Raw genomic sequence first — 21,099 nt, 5'->3', positions numbered from 1 at the left:
ACTCTCGCGATAATTTGAAACACATGGCCGCCTTACAGTGTTTACAACTTGTCGTTATGAGCTCGTGACTGAAACAAAGTTCCGCAGCAGAACGTTGACTATTTTTGTGGATTAGTTGTTTGCGTAGTAGTTTTGCAGCAGCCGAGGAGGAACGTGCTCACAGCCGAACAACGTGCAAAACAAGCGGCTAGGCAAGCAACAACGCTGGTATGTAGGTCTACACAGCACAGGCTAATGCTAACAGGGGCTAAAGTGAGGTGGTTGTCGTCTCCGTTGTCAATGTACGATAAAAAAAAAAGAAAAAGATAGTTTCCCTATCTTTTTGCCATCGTCATTCAAGCTGGGTAAAACCAACGTGGCTTGCGTGGTGTAAAATGTGGAAGGCTCGTTTCGCTGATTTGTACCGTTAAAGAATGACATGAACGCCCGTTTGTTTCTGGCACGTCACGACTAGCCACAAGTGTTTGCACGGCAGGTTATATTCAATTTCCGTCTGCCTTTTGAAGCAATTTGGTTGTTTGATCTCAGTTTTGTTGCAAACGTACACTCATTCTCCTACTGTGTTTGACATATGCGTATGTTCATCACTGGTCTCTCGTGTTTTGCCTGCTTTACAGTTTTTCAGGTGGGTGGGTGCTGTGATGTCCTCAAACCCCAACAGACTCAACCATCCACACTGCAGGAAGAAGCACTATCCTAGCAGCACTTACCTCACCCACGTTTGACAGCCAACATAGTTTTTGGATACTGTGAGGCGAGCTGTACAGAGGAGGTTTAAAAAGAAAAGAAAATGTCTGATTCAACTGGAGGTAGTGAAAGTGGAGGTGTGGCAGTTGCAGGGCAGGACTCTGAAGCAGATAGTGAGCCCCCTCAACAGGGCCCACCTATTCTACCTGAATCTAGCTGTGTAGAAGTAGGGAAGACCTCCGAGGAGGAGGCCCCACCACCTGCCAAGCGATACAGGATGAGCCAGGAGGAGCAGGCGCTGGAGCCGGGTGTGTCTGAAGAAATGGCACCAGAGGAGAACTCCGCGCCATCTGCTCAAAGTAGAATATTCATTACATTATATTTATCATATTATGTGCTTTTAAGTTGGAGTTTTTGTTTTTGTTTTATAGACTAGCACAAGTTGAGATTGCATCTGATGTGCATTATATTTTCAGGAGATTTAATACAATGTGAAGAAGAAAATCAAGGAGAGAAACAAGTTACTGCTCTTGGTAAAGATGTAGAAAAATGCCATCAGAATGGAGATCGAGGTCATGATGCCCCTGAAGAAGACCTGAGACCAGATGACGAGCACAACGGTAACAGAGCTGCAGACAGCCCTAGTGTCGGCCAACAGTAAGTGGGGGAAGAGGGTTTATTTTTAACCTTCATGCCCATATAACTCAGGTTCAAGACACCACAAGCATTATGTCAATAAGGCTATTTCAAGTAGGACTGAGTTAAAAACATGTCTGTTAAATACAGCAGGAATCTTCATTTTGTGTACTACAGAGCAAAGGTACATGTCACTATACACTCAGAGGGGGAAAAGGAAGTTGAAGAAGAACTGGATAAAGTGTGAAAATCAAGCAATAGACTGCTGGTCACATGCTTTGAGTCAAATGTGTGACGTCTTACTCAAACACTGTTAATACCGTTGAAAATCAAATCAAAAGCCTCTTTCTGTTAGTCTCTGCCATTCTGCCCCCATGAGGTCAAATATGAGATTGTTTCTGAAATGCTGTGTGTAAGATGTTTTCCTCACAGATGCAGTGTTTACTAAAAGGTTCGTCAGAGAGAGGACGCTTTTGTCCGTGAGGATGAAGCTCATATTTGACTGATTCAGTAACCAACGCACAAAAAATCGAATAATTTCGTGACAACGTTGAATCACACATGGGCTCTGCTGGAATATGTGTTCCTCTGAAATACTTCTTAGAGTATGAAGTTCAAAATGTGGAGAAGTTTGAGCAACTTGGAAGTTTGCGTAACACTGTAATAACACATATTAGGTTGTTCTGTTATGTGTTCATTTAGTGATGGCAGTCATTTTAAGGTGGAGCAGCGAGAAGCACCACTGCATTAACTAATTGCATATTTGACACCGTCAATCATTATAATGGCAGAATATGGAAAAAATGGAAAAACAGTGGAATTAACCTGTGGATGTGTGAAATTTGATGATCAATCCATTAAATTGTGTTCTGACATTTTTTCCTAAAGGGGAGAAGCTTGATTTATTCATTAATTTTCTATAATCGCCTTTACCCTATTCAGGGTGATCCTATCCCAGCTACCACCAGCCAAGTAACTTAAAGACAAAGTCTGTGCCGTGAGAACGATGGTGGGACTGCTGCCAAATGGCAGCAAAGCAATAAAACAGTCGGATGCGTGTTTGTGGTGCACCTTCACATTGTGCTTGCAGAATAATTTTTGGGGCCACTAATTGAATCAAAACATGGTTTTATTTGTGTTTCAAGGAAACTGACCCTTTAATTTTCCGGGGGAATGGAGGAGCATTTGTGAGCATTATTCATTCCTATCTTAAAGTCTCTCACCGAGGACTCGTTTGTCTTATTACTGCTTTTAGCCTTGCCTTGGATTTTACCCAGAATCCCCAGATGCTGACTGGTTCTTGGACTGAGTACTCAAACCTTCCAGAGAATTACCTTAAAGGCTGCAAATGGTAATGTATATTAACATGAACATGGGTGTTGTTTGAATAACACCTAAAATGATTTTATAAGTTCTGTGATCACATTTGTTGTTAAGCATTTACTATCTTATCAATATCTTATCTTGTGGTTCAGGAAAAGTCAGCATTCAGTTGTGTACATGCATGTTTTTTTTATTTCTACATGCTATAGATAAAAGTTTCAGGCCAAGCCACTGAACTATACCCCTGGTGTAAATCAGATATTATGCATGTGAGACCTCTTATTCGTATGCTCTGTTCACTTACTGCAAATTCAACAATGCAAACGTGAGTTCATGTTTCCCCCAGTTAAAGGTCAGCGCGCCTTCGTTTCTTTCTCATCCTCCGTCCTCTCCTATCCTAGGGCCCCCGATGGTTCCTGTATCCTCACCAATAGTGCAGACAACGTGCTCCGCGTGTACAATCTCCCTCCAGAGATTTACAGCTACAGCTGGGACTTGCTTCCTGAGATGGTGAGCTGAGTGGAAGAAGTGTTGGGAATGTTGTGAGAGCGTGCATATTTAGATCTTCCCTTTTTAAGTAAAGTTAAACAGTCTTGACACCCTGACAGCTTCGGTGCACTCAGATCTACTCCTGCCTTTCGTATGTCCTCTTTTATTTATTTTTTTCCTCCCGAGCTTCAGCTAGTTTTGTGCGCTTGGTTTAATCTGTTCTACAACCACAATGTGTCGTTGATGTCAGCTTTTGACATTTGTTGTTATATCCAAAGGACAAAAAAAATTAGCTGTTTCAGAAAATGCATTCCTGAGGATTTATAAGGTAGAAGAAAATTGACATTATTTCTTTTGGGTTTGGGCAAAGATCAAGTGGTGAGCCAATCTCCTTATTCTATTACAGGCTGGGATTGGGATCACTGAACAAAAATAATTGAAATGACATCCATTTTCTTCCATTTCAGGCATTTCACAGCCTTTGTGATAAGGGTAGAAAATGAACCATTAATTGCTCTGTTTCTCAAACCTTACCCCTTGTCGTCGAATTTTGCTGCGAAGGGAAGCTTGTGCTGTTGTCCACTGGACACCCACAGTGGTGTTTAGTTTGGCAATGCTTTAGAAATGAAGAAGTTTCATATTCCTGCTGAAACCGTACGTCAAGTAGAACATTTTTACTGCTGCTATTTGAAGTAAATGAGAGAAATGTTATACCTGATCATTATTTCTTGAGATAAATGATCCAGTTTCGCATACTTGTGAGTGGTTAAACTGTCTGAGGTCCCCATTACTGGATATAGAACATCTTTAGCTATGGGATATTGATCGGTCCCTTACACAAACGGCTTGCTTGATGTTCTTGCTGTATTGGATTAAGGACTTTGTGCCATTTCAGCCATTCTTTCGCTGAACATCTAGAGTGCTTACAGGGTTATTGTCTTACTACACGACCAATTCTTTTCTTCATATTCAGTTAATGGACAGATATTGTCATCTTGGATGGATTTGTATAATAGTACACTGTAGATTTCATTGTGGAATCAGTAATGACAAGCTGTCCTGGACTAAACACTGTAATACTCCCCCCACCATGTTTCACAGATGGAATAAGATTCTTGTCCTAAAATGGTGTTTCTCTTTTCTTCATTCAAAACACTTGCAGTTTGAATCTAAATGTTTTATCTTGTTCTTTCTTCTGGTTGGTCCATGTGTTCTTAAGCAAACCGCAGACGGGCAGCAATGTTCATTTAGCAGAGCAGCCCTGCCATGCACACCATTGTTGTTCCGTGTTCTCCTGGACATCACCTACGTGAAAGAGACTTAAGTTGCTTAAAAGTTCCTCTTAGCTCCTTTGTGACCTCACATGCCACCAAGCCATTTTCACACATGAGCGCTTGCGATTGTTTTAAGAATAAGGTGCAGACTGTCTCCATAATTTCACCCCCCGTTGTTTCTTACTGATGACTGGGTAGAGTGCAGAGGAGTGTGGACATCATTTAAAAAGTATACGATGGGATTATCAGTTTTTCATTTGCAATAGTTTTAGAACGTATTTAGACATTTTGCTTTGAGTAGAGCAGAAACATCCAGGCGTGCTAAAGAGTTTGGTGCTACAACTAAATATAAGAAAGATCAGACCATACCTAACCCAACATGCCACCCAACTCCTGGTGCAGGCCATGGTCATCTCCCGCCTTGACTACTGCAATGCTCTCCTAACTGGTCTCCCAGCCTGTGCTGTGAAACCTCTGCAGATGGTCCAGAACGCGGCGGCGCGTCTGGTCTTCGATCAGCCTAAAAGAACACGTCACCCCTCTGTTCATTGAACTCCACTGGCTGCCCTTAGCCGCCCGCATCAAATTCAAGTCACTGATGTTAGCTACAAAGTGCTTAATGGAACGGCTCCCATCTACTTGAATGCTCTTGCAAAGGCTTATGTCTCAACTCGGTCCCTCCGTTGGTCCCAGGATTGTCGTCTAGCAGCTCCTACACCACGCCTAAGACAATCCAAACTCTTTTCATGTGTCGTCCCACGATGGTGGAATGACCTACCGAGCGCTACCAGAACAGGGTCCATCTGTCTATCTTCAAGAAACTCTTGAAAACCCAGCTCTTCAGAGAGCATCTCCTATCCTAGCACTTACCTTGTACTTCCCTACCCCCTCTATCTTTGCACTTTATCTTTCTGCACTTCCTTCTATGGCTGCACCCTATCTCTGTCACCTCTGACAGAGTCGGACTAGTGGGTTCCTTCTATGTAGTTTGTTAGCTTTTTATATAGCTTATTATATCTTCATTTGTAAGTCGCTTTGGATAAAAGCGTCTGCTAAATACATAAACAACTGTTCATTGTGCACATTTACTCGCTTTGGATTCTCTGAAAGATCTCTCGCCGTTCTCACACACTATGGAGCCTCTTGCAGATTTTCTGGCACCACTGTATCAGGTTACTGTCTCAGCACTTTTCCCTTTTCTTCTCTTTCTGTGTCAGAGTCCAGTGCTGAGGATGGCTGAAGGAGACACCATCTATGACTACTGCTGGTACCCGAAGATGAACTCACTGGAGCCGGACACATGCTTGTGAGTTGAACCTGATGTTGGTGAAAACATGTTCTAAACTTCAGCTCCCAGTGCTGGTTAGCCGGAGCCTTAAAACTTAGAACCAGCTTTTTGGTCGGCAAAGCTCTGGGTTTGCGGGTCCACAGCAAAGACCCATCTATGGAGTTCAGGAGCCCAACCAGGCCAACTAAAATGTCGTGACCGCTATCTTAGAAAAGCACTTGCAAATGTAGCATCTGGTCTGCTTAGTTCAAGCGAGAACAGTAAGAAGGAAAAGGAAAACAGAGCTTCAATGTGAAGATGAAGCACTCATTGAGGCACGTGAGCTCAGTGTTCCTCTCATTTTCCTGCAGGATATGGTTGAATGTCACCAGCTGTGTTTGTGAACACCTACCAGCGCACACAGCTGCATTCACACTCGCCATTTTCAGTTGACTTCATAAACCCTGTTTGCAGTTACATTTACAAAAGTGTATTTGATAAAGTCAGTGGTATTTATAGATGCCCCTCAAAATGGCGTGTATAAATCCTTTTTTTCCAGAGCTGTTCATGAACAACGATCCACGTATGAAGATGCTTTGGAAGGATTCTTCACAAAAGCCAGACTGTTGTTTAAAACGGCACTCGACTGGTGATCTATAAGACTTAAGTTTGCAGGGGAAACGGTTGTCCCCGTTATCTGGGTTTTAGATATGAATAAATAAAGGAGTGTGAGAGTGTTTCTGCGGGTTTAAATAGCTCTCCACATTTTGAAGATACTGTTTTAGGCTTGTGCGTCATCCTTTGCTCTCCATGGTATTTACAGTCATTATGGGAGCTGGTTTCTGCATGGAGAAAAGCCGTTTAAGCTGTCTGATGTCTCTCATTATGAGGGAAGAGTTGGCCTTCTTCCTGTCGCAATCTGCTCAGCTATTTGAGGCCCACAACGCATTTCAGCGTGATTCAACCCACTAACAGTACTCCCGGGTCTAGACAGACACCTAAAGAGCCTCATGATTCCTTGACTCAAAGCTTCAGTTTTAATTTTTGCTCTACTCTTTGGCCTCATGTGTGAAGGTGAGCATGTGGTAATTATGACATCACTATGTGATGGTTTAGCACTTTGAAGCAAGGCCAGCATTGGCAACATCCAGCCGTCGCTGGAGAGCGCTGGTCGTCTGTGGTCAGAGGGTTGAGGCCGTGCTAACGAGCTGAGGTCAAGTCGCCAACAGTTTTCACTGCGTTTTCACCTCCTCCCTGAGCTCCCATCATCCCCTGTTTACAACCTCCACCCTCTGGCAACTTCCCCCCGACCGACACCGCTCCATGCTAACATCAAGTAGCTGAGTGAGGCAGGGGGGGGGGCTGGAGATCAAGAGATGAAGGTTGCATCCGCGTCAAAATGTTCAACAAATGTTTTGAGTGGGCAGTCATCCACTTGAGAGGCTTTTGTGTGGCAGCCAAAGACCTGCTTGTCATGAGGAGCTGACTGCAGATACTCTTGATCATCCTCAGATCGCTGCCACCCATCAGAGAGGAGCGCCTGCGGGGCACAACCAGGTGGTCACAACCAGGCGGTCACATACTGTGTTGTTAAAGGAGTTAGACAGACAGATATTAAAAACATCTACAACCAGTTTAGCCTCCCGCCTGACTGTTTCTCTCTTATTTTACGTAGCATTTTGTTTCTCATACCTCCCCTTGAGCTCCTTTAACTCTACTCCTGCCAAAAACTCTGTGTTGTTGATGTCCCTCCTGTAGAGAGGGAATAAGGGCCCCTGTTATGGCTCTGTTTAGTTGCGCTGAGTTCTAGGCATCTCTCCAAGCTAGCAGCAGTCAAGCATTATAATTGGGCATTTCCCTGCTCTGGAATAAAGCCGTGGCTCAGAGGGGCCATAACGGAGTATTGCAGCAGCAGCGTGGGCTAATTTCCTTTGTCTAATTGAACCGCAGTGATGTTTCAGCTTTTGTTCAGCTTCCAGTAATTAGAGTTAAAAAGGCATGGCTCCGTTTTTGGCCCTGATTTGAATCAATAAGAATGCGCAGTAGTCTTGTCTCTACACGCTGTGTATTTGGGATGATGCATTGGTTGGGACGGACAGATGTGGTGCAGTTGCTGTTAGAAGATGAATCAAACAAGGTTTTTTTTGCTCACAGACAAAACATACTTCAGAAAGATGTTGGCAGCCTGTTTTTTTATCTGTGTCTGTCTTGTTTTATTGTGCTCCTGTAGTTTTGCAGTTTTACTTTATTCCCTCTCTGCATGTTTTTATGTGGTGCACCTGTAAAGGTTCTCTTGTTAATTACAAAACTGCCTTCAGGATTGACTCCACTACAGACTCTTGGTATTTATCAACCTGCTGCTAATTAGATATTCCCAGCGGTCTCTGATCTTTTTTTCCTGTTTGTGTTAATAATTCACTCCTTTTGCCTGTTAACCATTACTTTTATCTGTTTTTTCTGTTTGTTTGTTTTTATTTTTCCTCTCCCCTTATGAAGTCTAGCCAGCAGTAGCCGTGACAATCCAGTGCACGTGTGGGATGCGTTTTACGGGGAGGTGCGAGCCAGTTTCCGACCCTACAATCACCTGGATGAGCTAACGGCTGCGCACTCGCTCTGCTTTTCACCGGATGGAGCGCAGCTCTACTGCGGCTTCGAGAAAACTGTGAGGGTCTTCTACACTGAGCGTCCCGGGAGAGACTGCGAGGAGCGACCCACCGTAGGTCCGTTATCTCTGAAGTTGTCACGTTTACAGCTACTGATACTTACGATTTGTTTCTGTTCTTTAATGGGATCTTTAGAACATATTGGCTGTGGATGCTATACATTAACAATTGATGGCCCTTTGAAACTGCTTTCACTATGTATAATAAGTGGGTGAACATTTGCGTTCCCCAACACGCTGGCTAATTGTAATTACTGGTTATATGCAACGTTAATTATCCCAGATGATGAATTATGAGTAATGTAAAATGTGTGTTGCTTTTGAGAGCATGTGTTGCCTTAAAAACTGTTCAAGGACACTCAAAACTGCCGAACCGTTTTCAGAAATGGATTTCTGATCGGTATTCTCAACAAACGAAATCCCCAGAGAAGCGCTGAGTAGAAAGAGGGAGGTTGTGGGAAAACATCATCTGAAGTCAGATGTTTGTTCTTTTTAAGAAGTTGCAGCAGTTTGACAGCTGGCTGTCATGCTTCTAACTGCAAAACAACTAACGAGGACCGTATTTATTATGTTCCTCAGACCAAAAATAAAGAGCACTTAAATGTCTAGTGTGATGAATTCCTTATCTCTGTTGGGCGTTTCAGACGGCTTCGGTTTGTTGGAAGCCTTTTTAAATGTACAGAATCTGTATTTGAGGTAGGAACAAAGGATTTATTTCTGCATTTTGATACATAACAGAACAACCTGCTCCTGTAGTTCAATGCTGTCTTGGATGGCTCCATCAGTTCTGCTTAATAACATGGAATTCTGACCAAATTCATGGCACTTCTCTAAACTTCACATAGAAGCTTCTTCTTCTTGTTGTAAGAGTTTTCCTAAGAGTCGAAAAGGAGGGACGTAAGAGCTGCCAAAAAGTCCCCTTTGAGTACAAATGAAAATAAATTGTAGCTTATGAGCCGTGAAAGCTCTGCCAAATGTCACCGTTGTCCTCACTGCAGTGAAGAAGCAGGGCCAGAGTGGGATCATCTCCTGCTTTGCCTTCAGTCCCTGTCAGTCGGTGTACGCCTGCGGCTCGTACTCCCGCTGCGCTGGCCTCTACTCCTGTCAGGACGGCACCCTGCTGGCTCTGCTGCCGACCCGACACCACGGAGGCCTGACCCATCTGCTCTTCTCCCCTGATGGCAACTACCTGTACACCGGAGGGCGCAAGGTGAGCGCACACTGTTTCGTGCAGAGAAGCGACACCAAAGGGAGCGAAGCTGTTACTTTAAATGTCGGTGGTCACACTATCGGGCTCTGACTGTAAGAAAAGCTGTGCATTGGCAAAGATTTTGTGTACAGCTCTATGTGATGGCATGACTCAGAATGTACCGAATCATATCGGGCATTAAGGTTAAAGGATACAGCATGTTTTACAAGCACGCTGCAGTGTTGCAGAGGCTTGAAACATGCTCTAGTTTTTTCTGGTCCCAGCCAGTTTTCTGAATTGTTGGACAGATTGGATAGAGGATTCGTAGTGTAAATGTTATTATTAACCATTGAAAAACGTATGAGCTGCAGTGATTCGAGCTTCCTCTGCTTTGTTTTTTAAGCTTGACAGATTGTCATGTACAGCACAATCGACCTCAATCAATAGTCTTATTTAATTTCTATTGGCCTGTCAACCTTTCAGCTTAAATTTTCATGCTGTATATCCAGATTTCCATGCATATTGTTACTTGATATGAAATGTGACATAAATGTTTATTTTGTGACAAAGAATGAAGAAGTACAGACAGGTTTTTTTTCTTTTTAATTTAAATCCTGTACATGTGACTTATTTGTTCAACTGTTTGAAGTCGAGGATTAGACTAGTGGTTGATAACATGAAGAAAATGACTCGGATCATTTAGATATCTTCGAAGGTGACAAACCAATGTGTGTGCGTGTAGGATCCGGAGATTCTGTGCTGGGACCTGAGAGAGCCCGGGAAAGTTGTTTTCTCTCTTAAGAGGAATGTGGCCACGAACCAGCGCATCTACTTTGACCTGGACCAGTAAGTTGACCCTCCTGACCAGAACTCTGCTGACTTACATGAAAGGCAGAAGGGTAACGGAGCTTTTTGTTCCTTTGTGCGTGTCCAGGTCAGGCAGGTACCTGCTGAGTGGAGACACAGAAGGAGTGGTGACGGTTTGGGATGCTCAGGCAGCACCTCCTGATTGTAATGAGGAACTCCTGCAGCCTCAGCTCAAATTCAAGGCCCACTGGGACTGCACCAATGGCGTCAGGTACAAGTTGTTCATTGGTTGATAACAAACAAACATCACTGACCCATGTTGCAAAGCTGGCTTTCAGTTTTATTAATGATACAGCAGATAAGGTGACACTGATGTTGGTTCAAACACAGAATAATTTCTGATAGTCATCAAAACTGAAGGGTTTTGGTTCTAATAAGCGTCTTTGTGCAGAATGACTGTATCCTGCTTCAGTGCAAAGCAGCGATGGGGGGAAAAAAGGAAAGAAAACAGTTGTCGGATTTACTGAATCCGCCTCTGCTCAGTATTGCTGTTCTGCTGGCTGATTGTCATGCTGTGTTATACTGTTTGTATACCCCAGACATTTTCCACAAAAATATGTGATCTTTCAGCAAGAGAACAGCTTTTTAATTTCAGGATTTATGATTTAGCGGAACCTTTTGTACTGCTTTATCAGAATGACGTAAGACTGCATTCATGACAAGTCCTGAGATGTCTGTTGCTAAGCAGCATTTTACTTCATGTTAGTGCATCAGCTGTAGAGGGAAAGAAGGCAAGTGATCAACAAGGTGATAAACTTTATTTGAACTTGGTTGTTTTACATAATGTGGTCGTAATTTGCATTGATAATGTATAAAATCTAAATGTAAACCCCAGGATTGCTTCTCCGTCTTTCCCTTCAACAGTATTCATCCCTTCATGCCGCTCCTGGCAACGTCCAGTGGGCAGAGGCAGTTCCCCTGGCCTGGTGACAGCGAGGGCGACTCGGCCTCCGACACCGAGGGAGGCGCTACAGTGATTTCACAGCAGGAGGTCCAGCAAGACAACGCCCTGACTGTGTGGTGGGCCGGGCCGCTCAGCCCCTCTGCTGAGGAGAGCCAAAACCAGAAGGCAGCTGTGCTGGAGGCCTGAAGCCCTGTTTGTTCAACCAGCCCACAAAATATTGAAATACATCCGACACATGATATCTATTTAGGGAATGATTGCATACAGCTAATAATTGGTCTGTCTTCATGTTTTGTTTTGTTTTTTTGTCATAAAAATGATCGAAATCACCCCTGGATCATTTTTAAACCGGTTTACAGTCGGGACACATTTGTAAGGTCGAGTCCCATATAACCTGTTACTTGACAATGTATTCAGACACAGTGCTCTGCATTAAAATATAGCAGCCTTCTACATGGGCTCAGTACGAAACAGGCCTTCAGGGATCCGTTTCAAGTCTCATGAACATTTTGTTTACCTTCATTTTCATTTTACTTCCGTAACCTGCCTCCTTAATTTCATACATTTGTAGTGAAAGCCTTTGACTGTGTTGTGGAGCAGCGTAGTGTCTTATCCTCTGATCTGAGCTGTAACCGTGGGAGTGTTTGTGTGTGTTTGGCTGTAATGCTGCCCTGGAGATTCCTCTCTGCTATAGTAACAGTAAGTGCCATTTGTTCTCGAGCTTTGCTTTTGTAAACTGAGGGGATCTCCTGTTTTTACCTGGTCTTTTAAAGTAACCGATGCACCAAGTTGTGTCGCTTTGTGCATGCCCACAGATGTATGTATATTTTTGTAAAGCCATGATGATTCTTTGAATGTATACTCTATAAGCAGCTAGTGTAACTCCATTACAGTCTTTGGAAATCTTGACTTTGTGGGTGTACATGGTGAACCAGTGTCGTTCTTTTTCTACCAGTTGTGGTCAGATTACATTTGTATTTCTTGTGTGAGCGGTGACACAGCAGCACAAAACACATCATGTTTGAATAACTGAATTAGTACTGCAGTGATCTTTTTTTTTTTTTTTTTTTTCCTCCAATGCTTTTGTTGCTAAGAGCAGGTTTTGCTTTGCTGTCAAGCATATTTTCAGGTTTGTTAGAAGCTCTTCACGCTCCAACATGAGCCTTGTTTCTTTAGACACTGAGAAATTAACACATTTTTGAAGCAGATTCAGGTTTCCCTTCTTGACAACAAATGTTGCCAGGCGATAGTAGCTATATCTTCATGGCTATTATTACCCAATACTCCAAGAATTTATGCCTACCAAGGCGCATTAGGAGCCATGTAGGCGTTTAAGATGCCAAATAAGTCTAGATAAATGTCTCTGTCTACAACAGGTGGCTTTCTAGTGTTGTTATTTTTCAAAAGCTGGAGTGAATTAAAATCATATCTCCTAACGGATTCATGGACTTTTTTTATTTTTTTTGGGACCTCTGTCAAAGGCAGTTTGGAGTCAATTGATGAATGCAAGGTTATATTACTCCTTAGTCAAGAGGCAGCTCTTAAAGTCTAGAGGGACTTTATCTTATGAGGTGGAAACTATTCATAGATTTCACTTCACACGCGCACAGACAATATGTATGAATGCACGCACTCTCGTGTATTTGATTGTCTGAAACCACAGGGACACGTCCAGCAGAGAGCCAAGTTGGAGAGCAGCGCTGTTGTGTTATGTGGGTTGCTTAGCAACCATCTCTGCCTTGAGAAGGGGAAAGTAGGTAGAAAGACGACGAGACGGAAAATCGGGGCACGCAAAGAAAAATGCCATAAAAGTGTAATAAATAATCCAGTGGTGCAATGATTTCTGCCTGTTTGATATCCTGGACTGGCACACTGTGTGAGCTCCACCAGAGTTGTGTGTATGTGTGGGTCAAGAAGCGCTAACTGAAGGTACTTATCACCTCTGGATGTCCGTTGGGACCAGAAAGCAGGAATGATGTGAAGATGCAGGGGGTTGAATCAGTTGACACTGCACAGATCTTTGGGTTTTGTTTGGTTCTGAGCTGTGAGTGCTTCGGTGAGTTTGCTTTTCTATGTCAACCAAACTTAACTCAGGTCATCAGTAAAAGGGAACCAGAAGTGCCAAAGGGGGGGGGTAAAATGTTTGAACACCTACAAAAGAAATAATGAATAACGTTCCTTGTCACTTTTATTTCACCACTGTCTGAAATGGAATTCAGGATCTGTTTTTATTTCTCTAGCTTTCTTAATCTGAGTTGCACCAATCCGTTGATTTGTGATTTCTTCCAATTTGAAGCCTCAAGTTCAGTATTAGCCTGTCGCCATCTTTCTTATTTAAAAAAAAAAAAGAGTAAAAAGATTTTATCCAAATACAAGGGTTAAGCTACAGATTGATGACTTGAAACATGTCAAACAAAAGTAAATGTGTTTGAGGCCTCACAGCATAACAGGTAATGAACACCAGCACACTAATTGGGAGGAATGAGTGAAGTTAATGACACCATGAGGACATCGGGGTAAAGTTTATTGAGTATTTTGAGAGAGAAGCTGAACATTTTGTGTGATATTCTATCGGAGCCGGTACAGAGACCATCGCTTTAAGGCATTCTTGCATCAGCTTCACATCTAACACTAAATCCTGACAGTTATCTCTTTATGTATAAGGCGGTAACACACTCTTGTCATGCTCATGTCAGTGGAAGAGATGCTCTGTCTCTGAGGTAGTCACATTTTCTACTCTTGTAGCCTCGTAACGCTGTTATGCGGCCTTTAAATGTCCATTTTTAATGATATTTTACATAAAACAAATTACATTTCCGTGGAGGCTACATCTCACCTACCTGGCTTATCATGAAACAGTTTTTTTTCATACATGTAGTTGCATTTAGTTAGTGGTCTTTATATGATCAGAATAGATATCACTTAACTGGAAATCAACATAGAGATTTTTGTCCAAAGTGCAGAGCATCGTCATGTTTCAGCTCACTTTTTTTTGTTGTTGTAATTATTTAAGATGTATGTTTTTGTCCCCCTAGTTAAGCGGATTGCTTATTAGCCCTCATCAAATGTGTAGTAACAGACAGCTGTTCTCAGCCAACGGCCTCTGTTAGACAGAATGCAGGTGAACGGTGAAGCAGCTGGTATGTACACCCTGTCAGTTTTACAAGGTCGTTTGTTGCTGTGTTTACAGCCTGAGCACTGCTTAGATGAAGCATTTGTGCTCATATGAGATGTAGACTTTTAACAGCTTTATAAATCATAGTATATGAAACTGATTTCAGTAAATAAAGTGTTCTTTGTACAGGAGCGATTTGCTCTGATTAAAATTCTGGGCATACGCTTTGTCAGAGCTGTCCAGCTGCAGTGTAATGCTGCCATATTTATGACTGGCTGTAAATCTGATTATATTTCTTAATTCTCCAGTCCACACTAAGTTTGTTTCTCTTTAGGTCTTCCAAGAGTTTTTCAGCCACGCAATTGGTTGAATGCCAAACATTCAGGAATTGTAACTATTCCTGAAAGTTAAACCGAGGATTTATTGTCGACGCTCCCCTCCCCAGTGCTTTCCTAAATCCACAAGCTGCATGTGATAAATGCTGATTATAACATTAAGTGTAGTTTTCATGTATTAAGTTCCATTACTGAATCAATCCTCAGATGCGTTTGTGCCTAACTAGATTGAAATACTTGAGAAAACACTGAAGAATGCTCATCTTTAATTAAATTCTGAATATATGTTTGTGAAATGTCGCTGTCCTTCTGGCAGCCAAACCTTGCTGTCACACAGATGACAGCGAAGCCGCTATCTTCATCCCAAGGTGCCTGCAGTGCAGTCTTTCCACTTGTGCAGCTAATAAGCCAATCCACATCAAGTGTTCTGTGTTTCTGTGTTCTGAGTTTCCATTTACGCTGCATCCTGAGTGAGTCTCCGTGGCCTTGCATAAGTGCCTTCCATTAGACAGACACACGCACAAACTCAACCGTTACGGCACCCATTGCCAGGAAGTGTGCAGAATAGCAAGTAATGGGATCTTGATATTAAGAAAGACATTTAAAAACAATTATTTAAATGTCTGGCTGGTTGTTGAATCTTCTAATCCCACAGCAAAGCGCTCAGGCAAACACTCAGCAGTGTGACCCCAGCTGAATTAGCAGGAAGGAAAAGAGAGCACGCGGCTCTGAAGCCTGAGACGCTAAAATGTCTTGACTACTTTCTGGTTTGTCACTCTCGTGCTGCCTTTGAAAGCAAAAGGCTTTTTAGAACATGAAGCAGGAGGAACAGGCTTCTTGTAGCTTTTAGAGGTTGTCATACATGGCATTTCTCAAAATGTCAAAGGGAGAAGGCTCCTTTATCTCTGCGAGACTTTGAATGTGTTTGGCAGGCGCTTAGCACAAGGCTTCACTCTGACCCAGCTTTGACACGCCAGAGGAGCAGAGTTGTTACATCCACTTTTCTTCAGTCAATAGATTATGTGCTGCCTATCCAGTATTGCCACTTTATTTGGTGCACTGCTCAATCTACAGTTTAGACACTTAGAAAGTGTAAGCTTTTATGTACATACTGACCTGATCAATTTGATTTCAGCTATCTAAAAACAGCCTGGGAGTACCACCAGAAAATCTGTATGATTGTGTGATGTGACCTACTGGTGGTGCCACTGACTGTACATATTCATCTATCATTTAAGCCATTGTCATATTTCCCATGAGTTGTTTTCTGGCTACAAAAGGAGGAGGAAGGATTACCTTTCTTGTTATGGCTTTGAATCTTCCAAGCATTCCAAGCAAAGCTCTGGAGCCTCTCACACATTCAAAAACAGAATAAAGGAATGAAGACTGTTCAAAATGGAAATGCATCCTTTTGCGCCTATCTGTGGTGAAAAATAAAATACATAAAACATTTTTAGAGGTTTTCCCCTTTTTAATTATTGTAATAATTTTCTTGATTAGGACTAATTTGGGAGGTCAACACACATCACAAGAAAATGGTTCAATGGTTCAAATGGTTCCCCCAAGTGGAATGCAGCCATTGTTAATCCACCTGAGCATTTCATGCTCCGACATGTTAAAATGTATGCTCTGGAGAATGTCTATTGGCGGTCCAAAAGTAACTTAGTGTGAACATGAGCGTGCATGGTGGTTTATCTCTTTGTGTTTAACCCCATGATGAGTACGACAGCTGGGATAGGCTCCAGCCTCCGTGACTCCCAAAGGGATAAAGTGGGGTAGAATATATGGCTTTTACATCCAGTGCAGGAAACAAAGGTAGTATGGGAATGTGATGCATCTGAAAATAATAACTCAGCACTATATCTTGTAGTGAGATTTTAGTTCTGTCTTCTGAACCACAAGATTCCCGTTATTGGTATTTATCCTAAGTTGACGTGGTTCAGTATTTTTTTTTATAGCTCAGGATCTTCTGAGCAAGGTCTGGTTTAATAGCGTCAATATTTTTCAATTTGGCAATGTATTGCTCAAGGTAGTAGCTTTCCATCTGAAAGCAACCCTAGATACGTTTTTAAACCTCAAAGCACGTGCTTCTATGTGTACACCAACCTTTGTTAAGCCTGAAACTCCCCTGGGGATTGTGGTACCACATTTCACGACTTTGGTTTCCAGCCCCACACCCCACCTTTTACTTTACAGTCACATTAAATTCTAATTCGCTTTTGATGGCATTTTTATTGGCCTCCTCACCATGACAAGGAATTCCTATGAACTGTTTTACATTTGAGGGGCTCACATGAAGATTCATTTTTTATGATGGTGGTGTTACATTCCACAGCTTTAGGGGGAACCAATGAGCAAAAAGTTTGGAAAATTCTCAGGTGTTACAGTAATAACTCATGCTAACATTTACTAAAATAATCTAAAGTTCCAGTGTGTAACATTTAGGGTGGGTTGTTGGCAGAAATGCAACAGAATATTCATGTCAGTGTTATGCAGGTCACTCTCCTCTTTTCTCTACCCCACATTTAACTGTTGTAGCCCAGGAAGGAAACACTGGCATGTAGAGGTTAGCTGTGATGTATTCATTTGGTTGCAAAATGCAATTTTTACCACTAGAGGTCACTAAATCCTGCACCCTAAATAATGAAATCACAGATGCAAACCAACCACATACTATTTATCAAGAATAGTATTCCTTTCATATCCTCCATTAGTCTTTTTTTATGTCTTGTTAAGACGATGATGTGTTGGAGTTATGCTTTACCTTGTAATGACATCACACCTTTCTATGAGGGTTAGCTTGAACCAAAGGAAATATCTGACTATTTTCTTTGGTTTTAATGAAACACAAACACATTTTGAATGATCTCAGTGCACAAAATGTATATGGAGACAAACTAAAATCCAGACACAAATGATCATTCCAGGAATTTTGAAGTAGTTTGTTGTGTTACAAATGGCAGACATATATTATGATGCATTCAGAAGGCAACAGGCCATAGTGAAATTCCATTCTTTAATTCAGTTTTCCTACCCCTACCAGACACCGTTACCTCCAGTGTCTGCCTGAAGATTTTGCCCCTTGGCTTGTTCCCACACCAGAACTTTGGAAGTAGGTTCATTTGGACTTTTTGCAGTCCTTGGAGATAAAACCCATCAACCTTGAGTTACACGTGATCTTCACTTCACTGACTTTGAAGTGGCTCCGGGTCCTTGAGAAGCTTCCTGAATCTCTCATAAGGTTAAGGCAGACAGCAGATAAGAATAAGCAACACAAACAGAAATGGCGACAAAATGTGCCTCAACTCTATATAAATTATTTTATACATATGAACATGTTCATTTGGCAAAGGCACTTTGAATTAACATTAAAGCTGAGAACAAAAATACTGTGGTAGTGAAAACTTTAATGTGAATCATTTTGGTTTGAATGTTGGTGACATTTTAATGTGAATACAAATGCATATTGAGACACATACTGTGATTTAATTTTATGAGTCATGACAGCTTCATGTATTTCCATTCTTTGCTTTACTTTAGTATCAAGCCGCCTTGAGGCAGATGATCTCTGCCTTCCTCCATTAAGCTGAATCTGAAAATGATAAATGTTCTCATGAGCACAACTCCAAACTGAAACACCTCATGGTTAACAGTCTACAGCAGAATATCATTTTCACATCTTTGTTCATTATAGATGGACTGGTCTGAAGTTCAGATTATTTGAGGTGTTTCTAACAAGGCCTGAATCTGTGGGAATTTTTACATTTTTCATATTTCTAAAAGGCCCAACCAACCCATTTCATCAGTCGCCAAAATAGCTACGTTCCTGTGAATACATCCCATTTCCATTCCAAAAGCAGCTGTGATTGACGTGTCCTTGTTCTCTGGTTTACATTAGATGTGAAAATAATTGGCACCTGCACTCCTGCACATGCTCTGAAGCCAGGAAAAAGCACAGCAGCAGAGGTTTAATTTCACCCTGGAGTCTGATCTCTGCCTATTCACTCCAGATGTGGAGGCACACACACGGATATCTATCAGAAATAGCTTGGAAGATTAATACAGACCAGAGATGTGTCGTATCATCATATTTCATGGTTGCAGACAAGTAGCAACGAGTGGCTCTGCATTGATATTTCCCTCACACACAAATAAGCCCTCATACATATGGAATATAAACTGAGCATGTGTGCTTCTAGGTCCCCTTGCCTCCATCTCATCCTTTTCTCATCTTCTCATCCTCTCTCAATATCCTCTTCCTGCTCTACACACATTCCCTCTGGCGATTTCCGAAGCTAGTTATCCTGGGAGAGAGCCTATTGAAGTACATTAAGAATCCAGTCTCCTAGCTCGCCCTGGCAGATTGGATGTGATCTTGGCGGTTTAGAGGGTGTGTGATGCCCAAGGAGAGTAATTGCTTGCGTAATTGCACTCTGGGGAAAGGTAGAGCATAGGGCCTGTATTCATCCTTCTACCTGCCCTCAGGCTGCACGGACAACTCTCATCCCAGCATGTGTCCATTCTTTATGCCTTTTCATGACCACCCCCCCCCCTCTCTTGTTCCCCTCTCCACAGTGACTGGGGGTGGGGGGAGCGGGGGGAGCCATGGGTTAGGTCAGAAGAGCTCTGCAAGACATTGAGGACACAGATGGAGGAGGAGATTAGGAGGAGCAAGGAGGTGTCCTGCTGATAACCTGAGAGGTCTGGCAGAGGAGGAGAGATGGAGACATGCAGAGGATATGAAAGCCAAAAACCAAGTGAGGAAAGATGTGTTTGTGTGTGAGAGGTTGTGTTTTTTGCTACAAAGGTCCTCAAAAAGGTAGTGGATATCCTCTCATGTGACAATGTGGAGCATATGTGAGAAGTTTGCTCTCAGAGCATTCTTCCAGAAAAGCTCTCTGACATGTGGTTAATGTTGTGAATGAACGTAGTCCTTTTCCACACCAAACAAAATATACTAATCTTGATGATAATAAAAAAGATAAGTTCTCAGTTATGTTGCCTAGTCCTATTTGAACTTTTTAAAAAGAAAATAAATGTAAATAGTGTTGAAATAACAATTCATTATCAATGTCTGCCTACACACAGGACTCAAACCCCAGTCTCCTGGGTAAAAGTGCTACATTTCACCCTTTCATTCACCAAATCTTTCTGCCTTTGCACAAATAATATTTCTTCATCTCATCTTACTGGATTCTTGAAGGCTTTCCAGCAGCCTTAATGGCAAACTTCCACCTACTTTTATTGGTGACAAGCACCTCACAAGGATTTTTCACCGATTGCCTTGAGAAGACCAAACCCAACAGCGCCTTAATTTGTCTCTTTGTGCTTTCCTATGTTCCTGCTGGATGTGTAAACATTTAAAGTTAAAAAGGTCATTTGTAACTTCATTTTTAAAAGTTATAAATGGTCAAATAATTTCCTGAAGCACCAAGGGAGTAAATATTTCAGCACATGGTCCGAGTGCACATTTGTCAGAGACGATTTTTCCATAGATTTACACACATTTGGTCTACTAATGACCATGTATAAGGCAGCGGGACTGTGTATAAGGGGCTGATTTAAAATAACAATGCAAAGCACATAGCAATGAAGGATCAGCCTGGTTCACTGATGTTTTTAAAGGGGTAACATATGAACTCTGTGAATAGCTACACCTCAGACTAAAACAAACACAGCCATAACTAAAAGTCAAACTTAAGGGACAGCCTTTCAAACAGCTCATAAATCTCTTTGTCTCAGATAAAACAGACCAATTGGGACTCAGATTTTGTCCCTCTCTATGTGGGAGAGAATGGTTGCCCAGTCTCGTGAGAAAATGTGAAATAGTCCCAAAACCAAAAAAAACGATTGTATTTTTTTTTTTATTCCTGCCATTCAACTAGTGTTTATAACTGAGGGGGGCGTGACTCGGCCAGCCAGTAATCCAGGATTAGGAGCTAATGGATCAATGGACTAATGAGGTTATGGAAGGTTATCACGGCCAAAAAGTTCTTCTAACGTTTACAAAATAATTTGTAATCAGCAAAATAACGACTAAATTCTCAAATTAAATTTCAAAGTAAAGTCACTTTCAAACTTCAGTGTTTTATTTGGCTTGACTGTTGTTTGTGTAGGTCTGTGTGCTCCTCTGTGGAGATATTATTTGTCTGAAGGCACAAAGAAGAGCATTCCGAACACAAATCAACTGATTAAGTTTTCGTGAATATCTAACATTTTGTTCTAAGATTGGGTTGTTTAGCTAGTTGAAAAGCTAGAACTTTGCTTGCTTGTTTGTTATTCGCACACACATTTGTCTACACACGGCTGGACCGTCTCCTAATAACAGAGAGCTCATTAGCAGGAAACACG

The 21,099-nt window shown here is 42.0% G+C and overlaps 1 protein-coding gene across 1 annotated transcript; it reads left to right on the top strand.

The window, feature by feature from the left end:
- Position 1: 1 nt before the first annotated feature.
- wrap53 (WD repeat containing, antisense to TP53) lies at positions 2-12,738 on the top strand. The gene is made up of 11 exons (XM_072375995.1): positions 2-207; positions 618-1,046; positions 1,164-1,344; positions 2,579-2,674; positions 3,048-3,156; positions 5,627-5,715; positions 8,173-8,396; positions 9,337-9,548; positions 10,270-10,373; positions 10,462-10,605; positions 11,259-12,738. Exons 2-11 carry the CDS (start codon positions 791-793, stop codon positions 11,482-11,484), a joined length of 1,641 nt encoding a protein of 546 aa, XP_072232096.1. The 5' UTR covers positions 2-207; positions 618-790; the 3' UTR covers positions 11,485-12,738.
- The last annotated feature ends 8,361 nt before the right edge of the window (positions 12,739-21,099 follow it).

This window comes from Leuresthes tenuis, unplaced genomic scaffold (genome assembly GCF_036924035.1).
Source record: "Leuresthes tenuis unplaced genomic scaffold, fLeuTen1.0.hap1 SCAF_22, whole genome shotgun sequence".
Taxonomy (NCBI): domain Eukaryota; kingdom Metazoa; phylum Chordata; class Actinopteri; order Atheriniformes; family Atherinopsidae; genus Leuresthes; species Leuresthes tenuis.
This window is presented reverse-complemented; position numbering and strand designations above follow the sequence as displayed.

Excerpts from the sequence above, each read along its gene's own strand:
- wrap53 (XM_072375995.1), top strand. The coding sequence starts at position 791 with ATGTCTGATTCAACTGGAGGTAGTGAAAGTGGAGGTGTGGCAGTTGCA. Across the intron at positions 5,716-8,172 it reads CTGGAGCCGGACACATGCTT|TCTAGCCAGCAGTAGCCGTG; the intron begins GTGAGTTGAACC and ends CCCCTTATGAAG. Across the intron at positions 9,549-10,269 it reads TGTACACCGGAGGGCGCAAG|GATCCGGAGATTCTGTGCTG; the intron begins GTGAGCGCACAC and ends GTGTGCGTGTAG.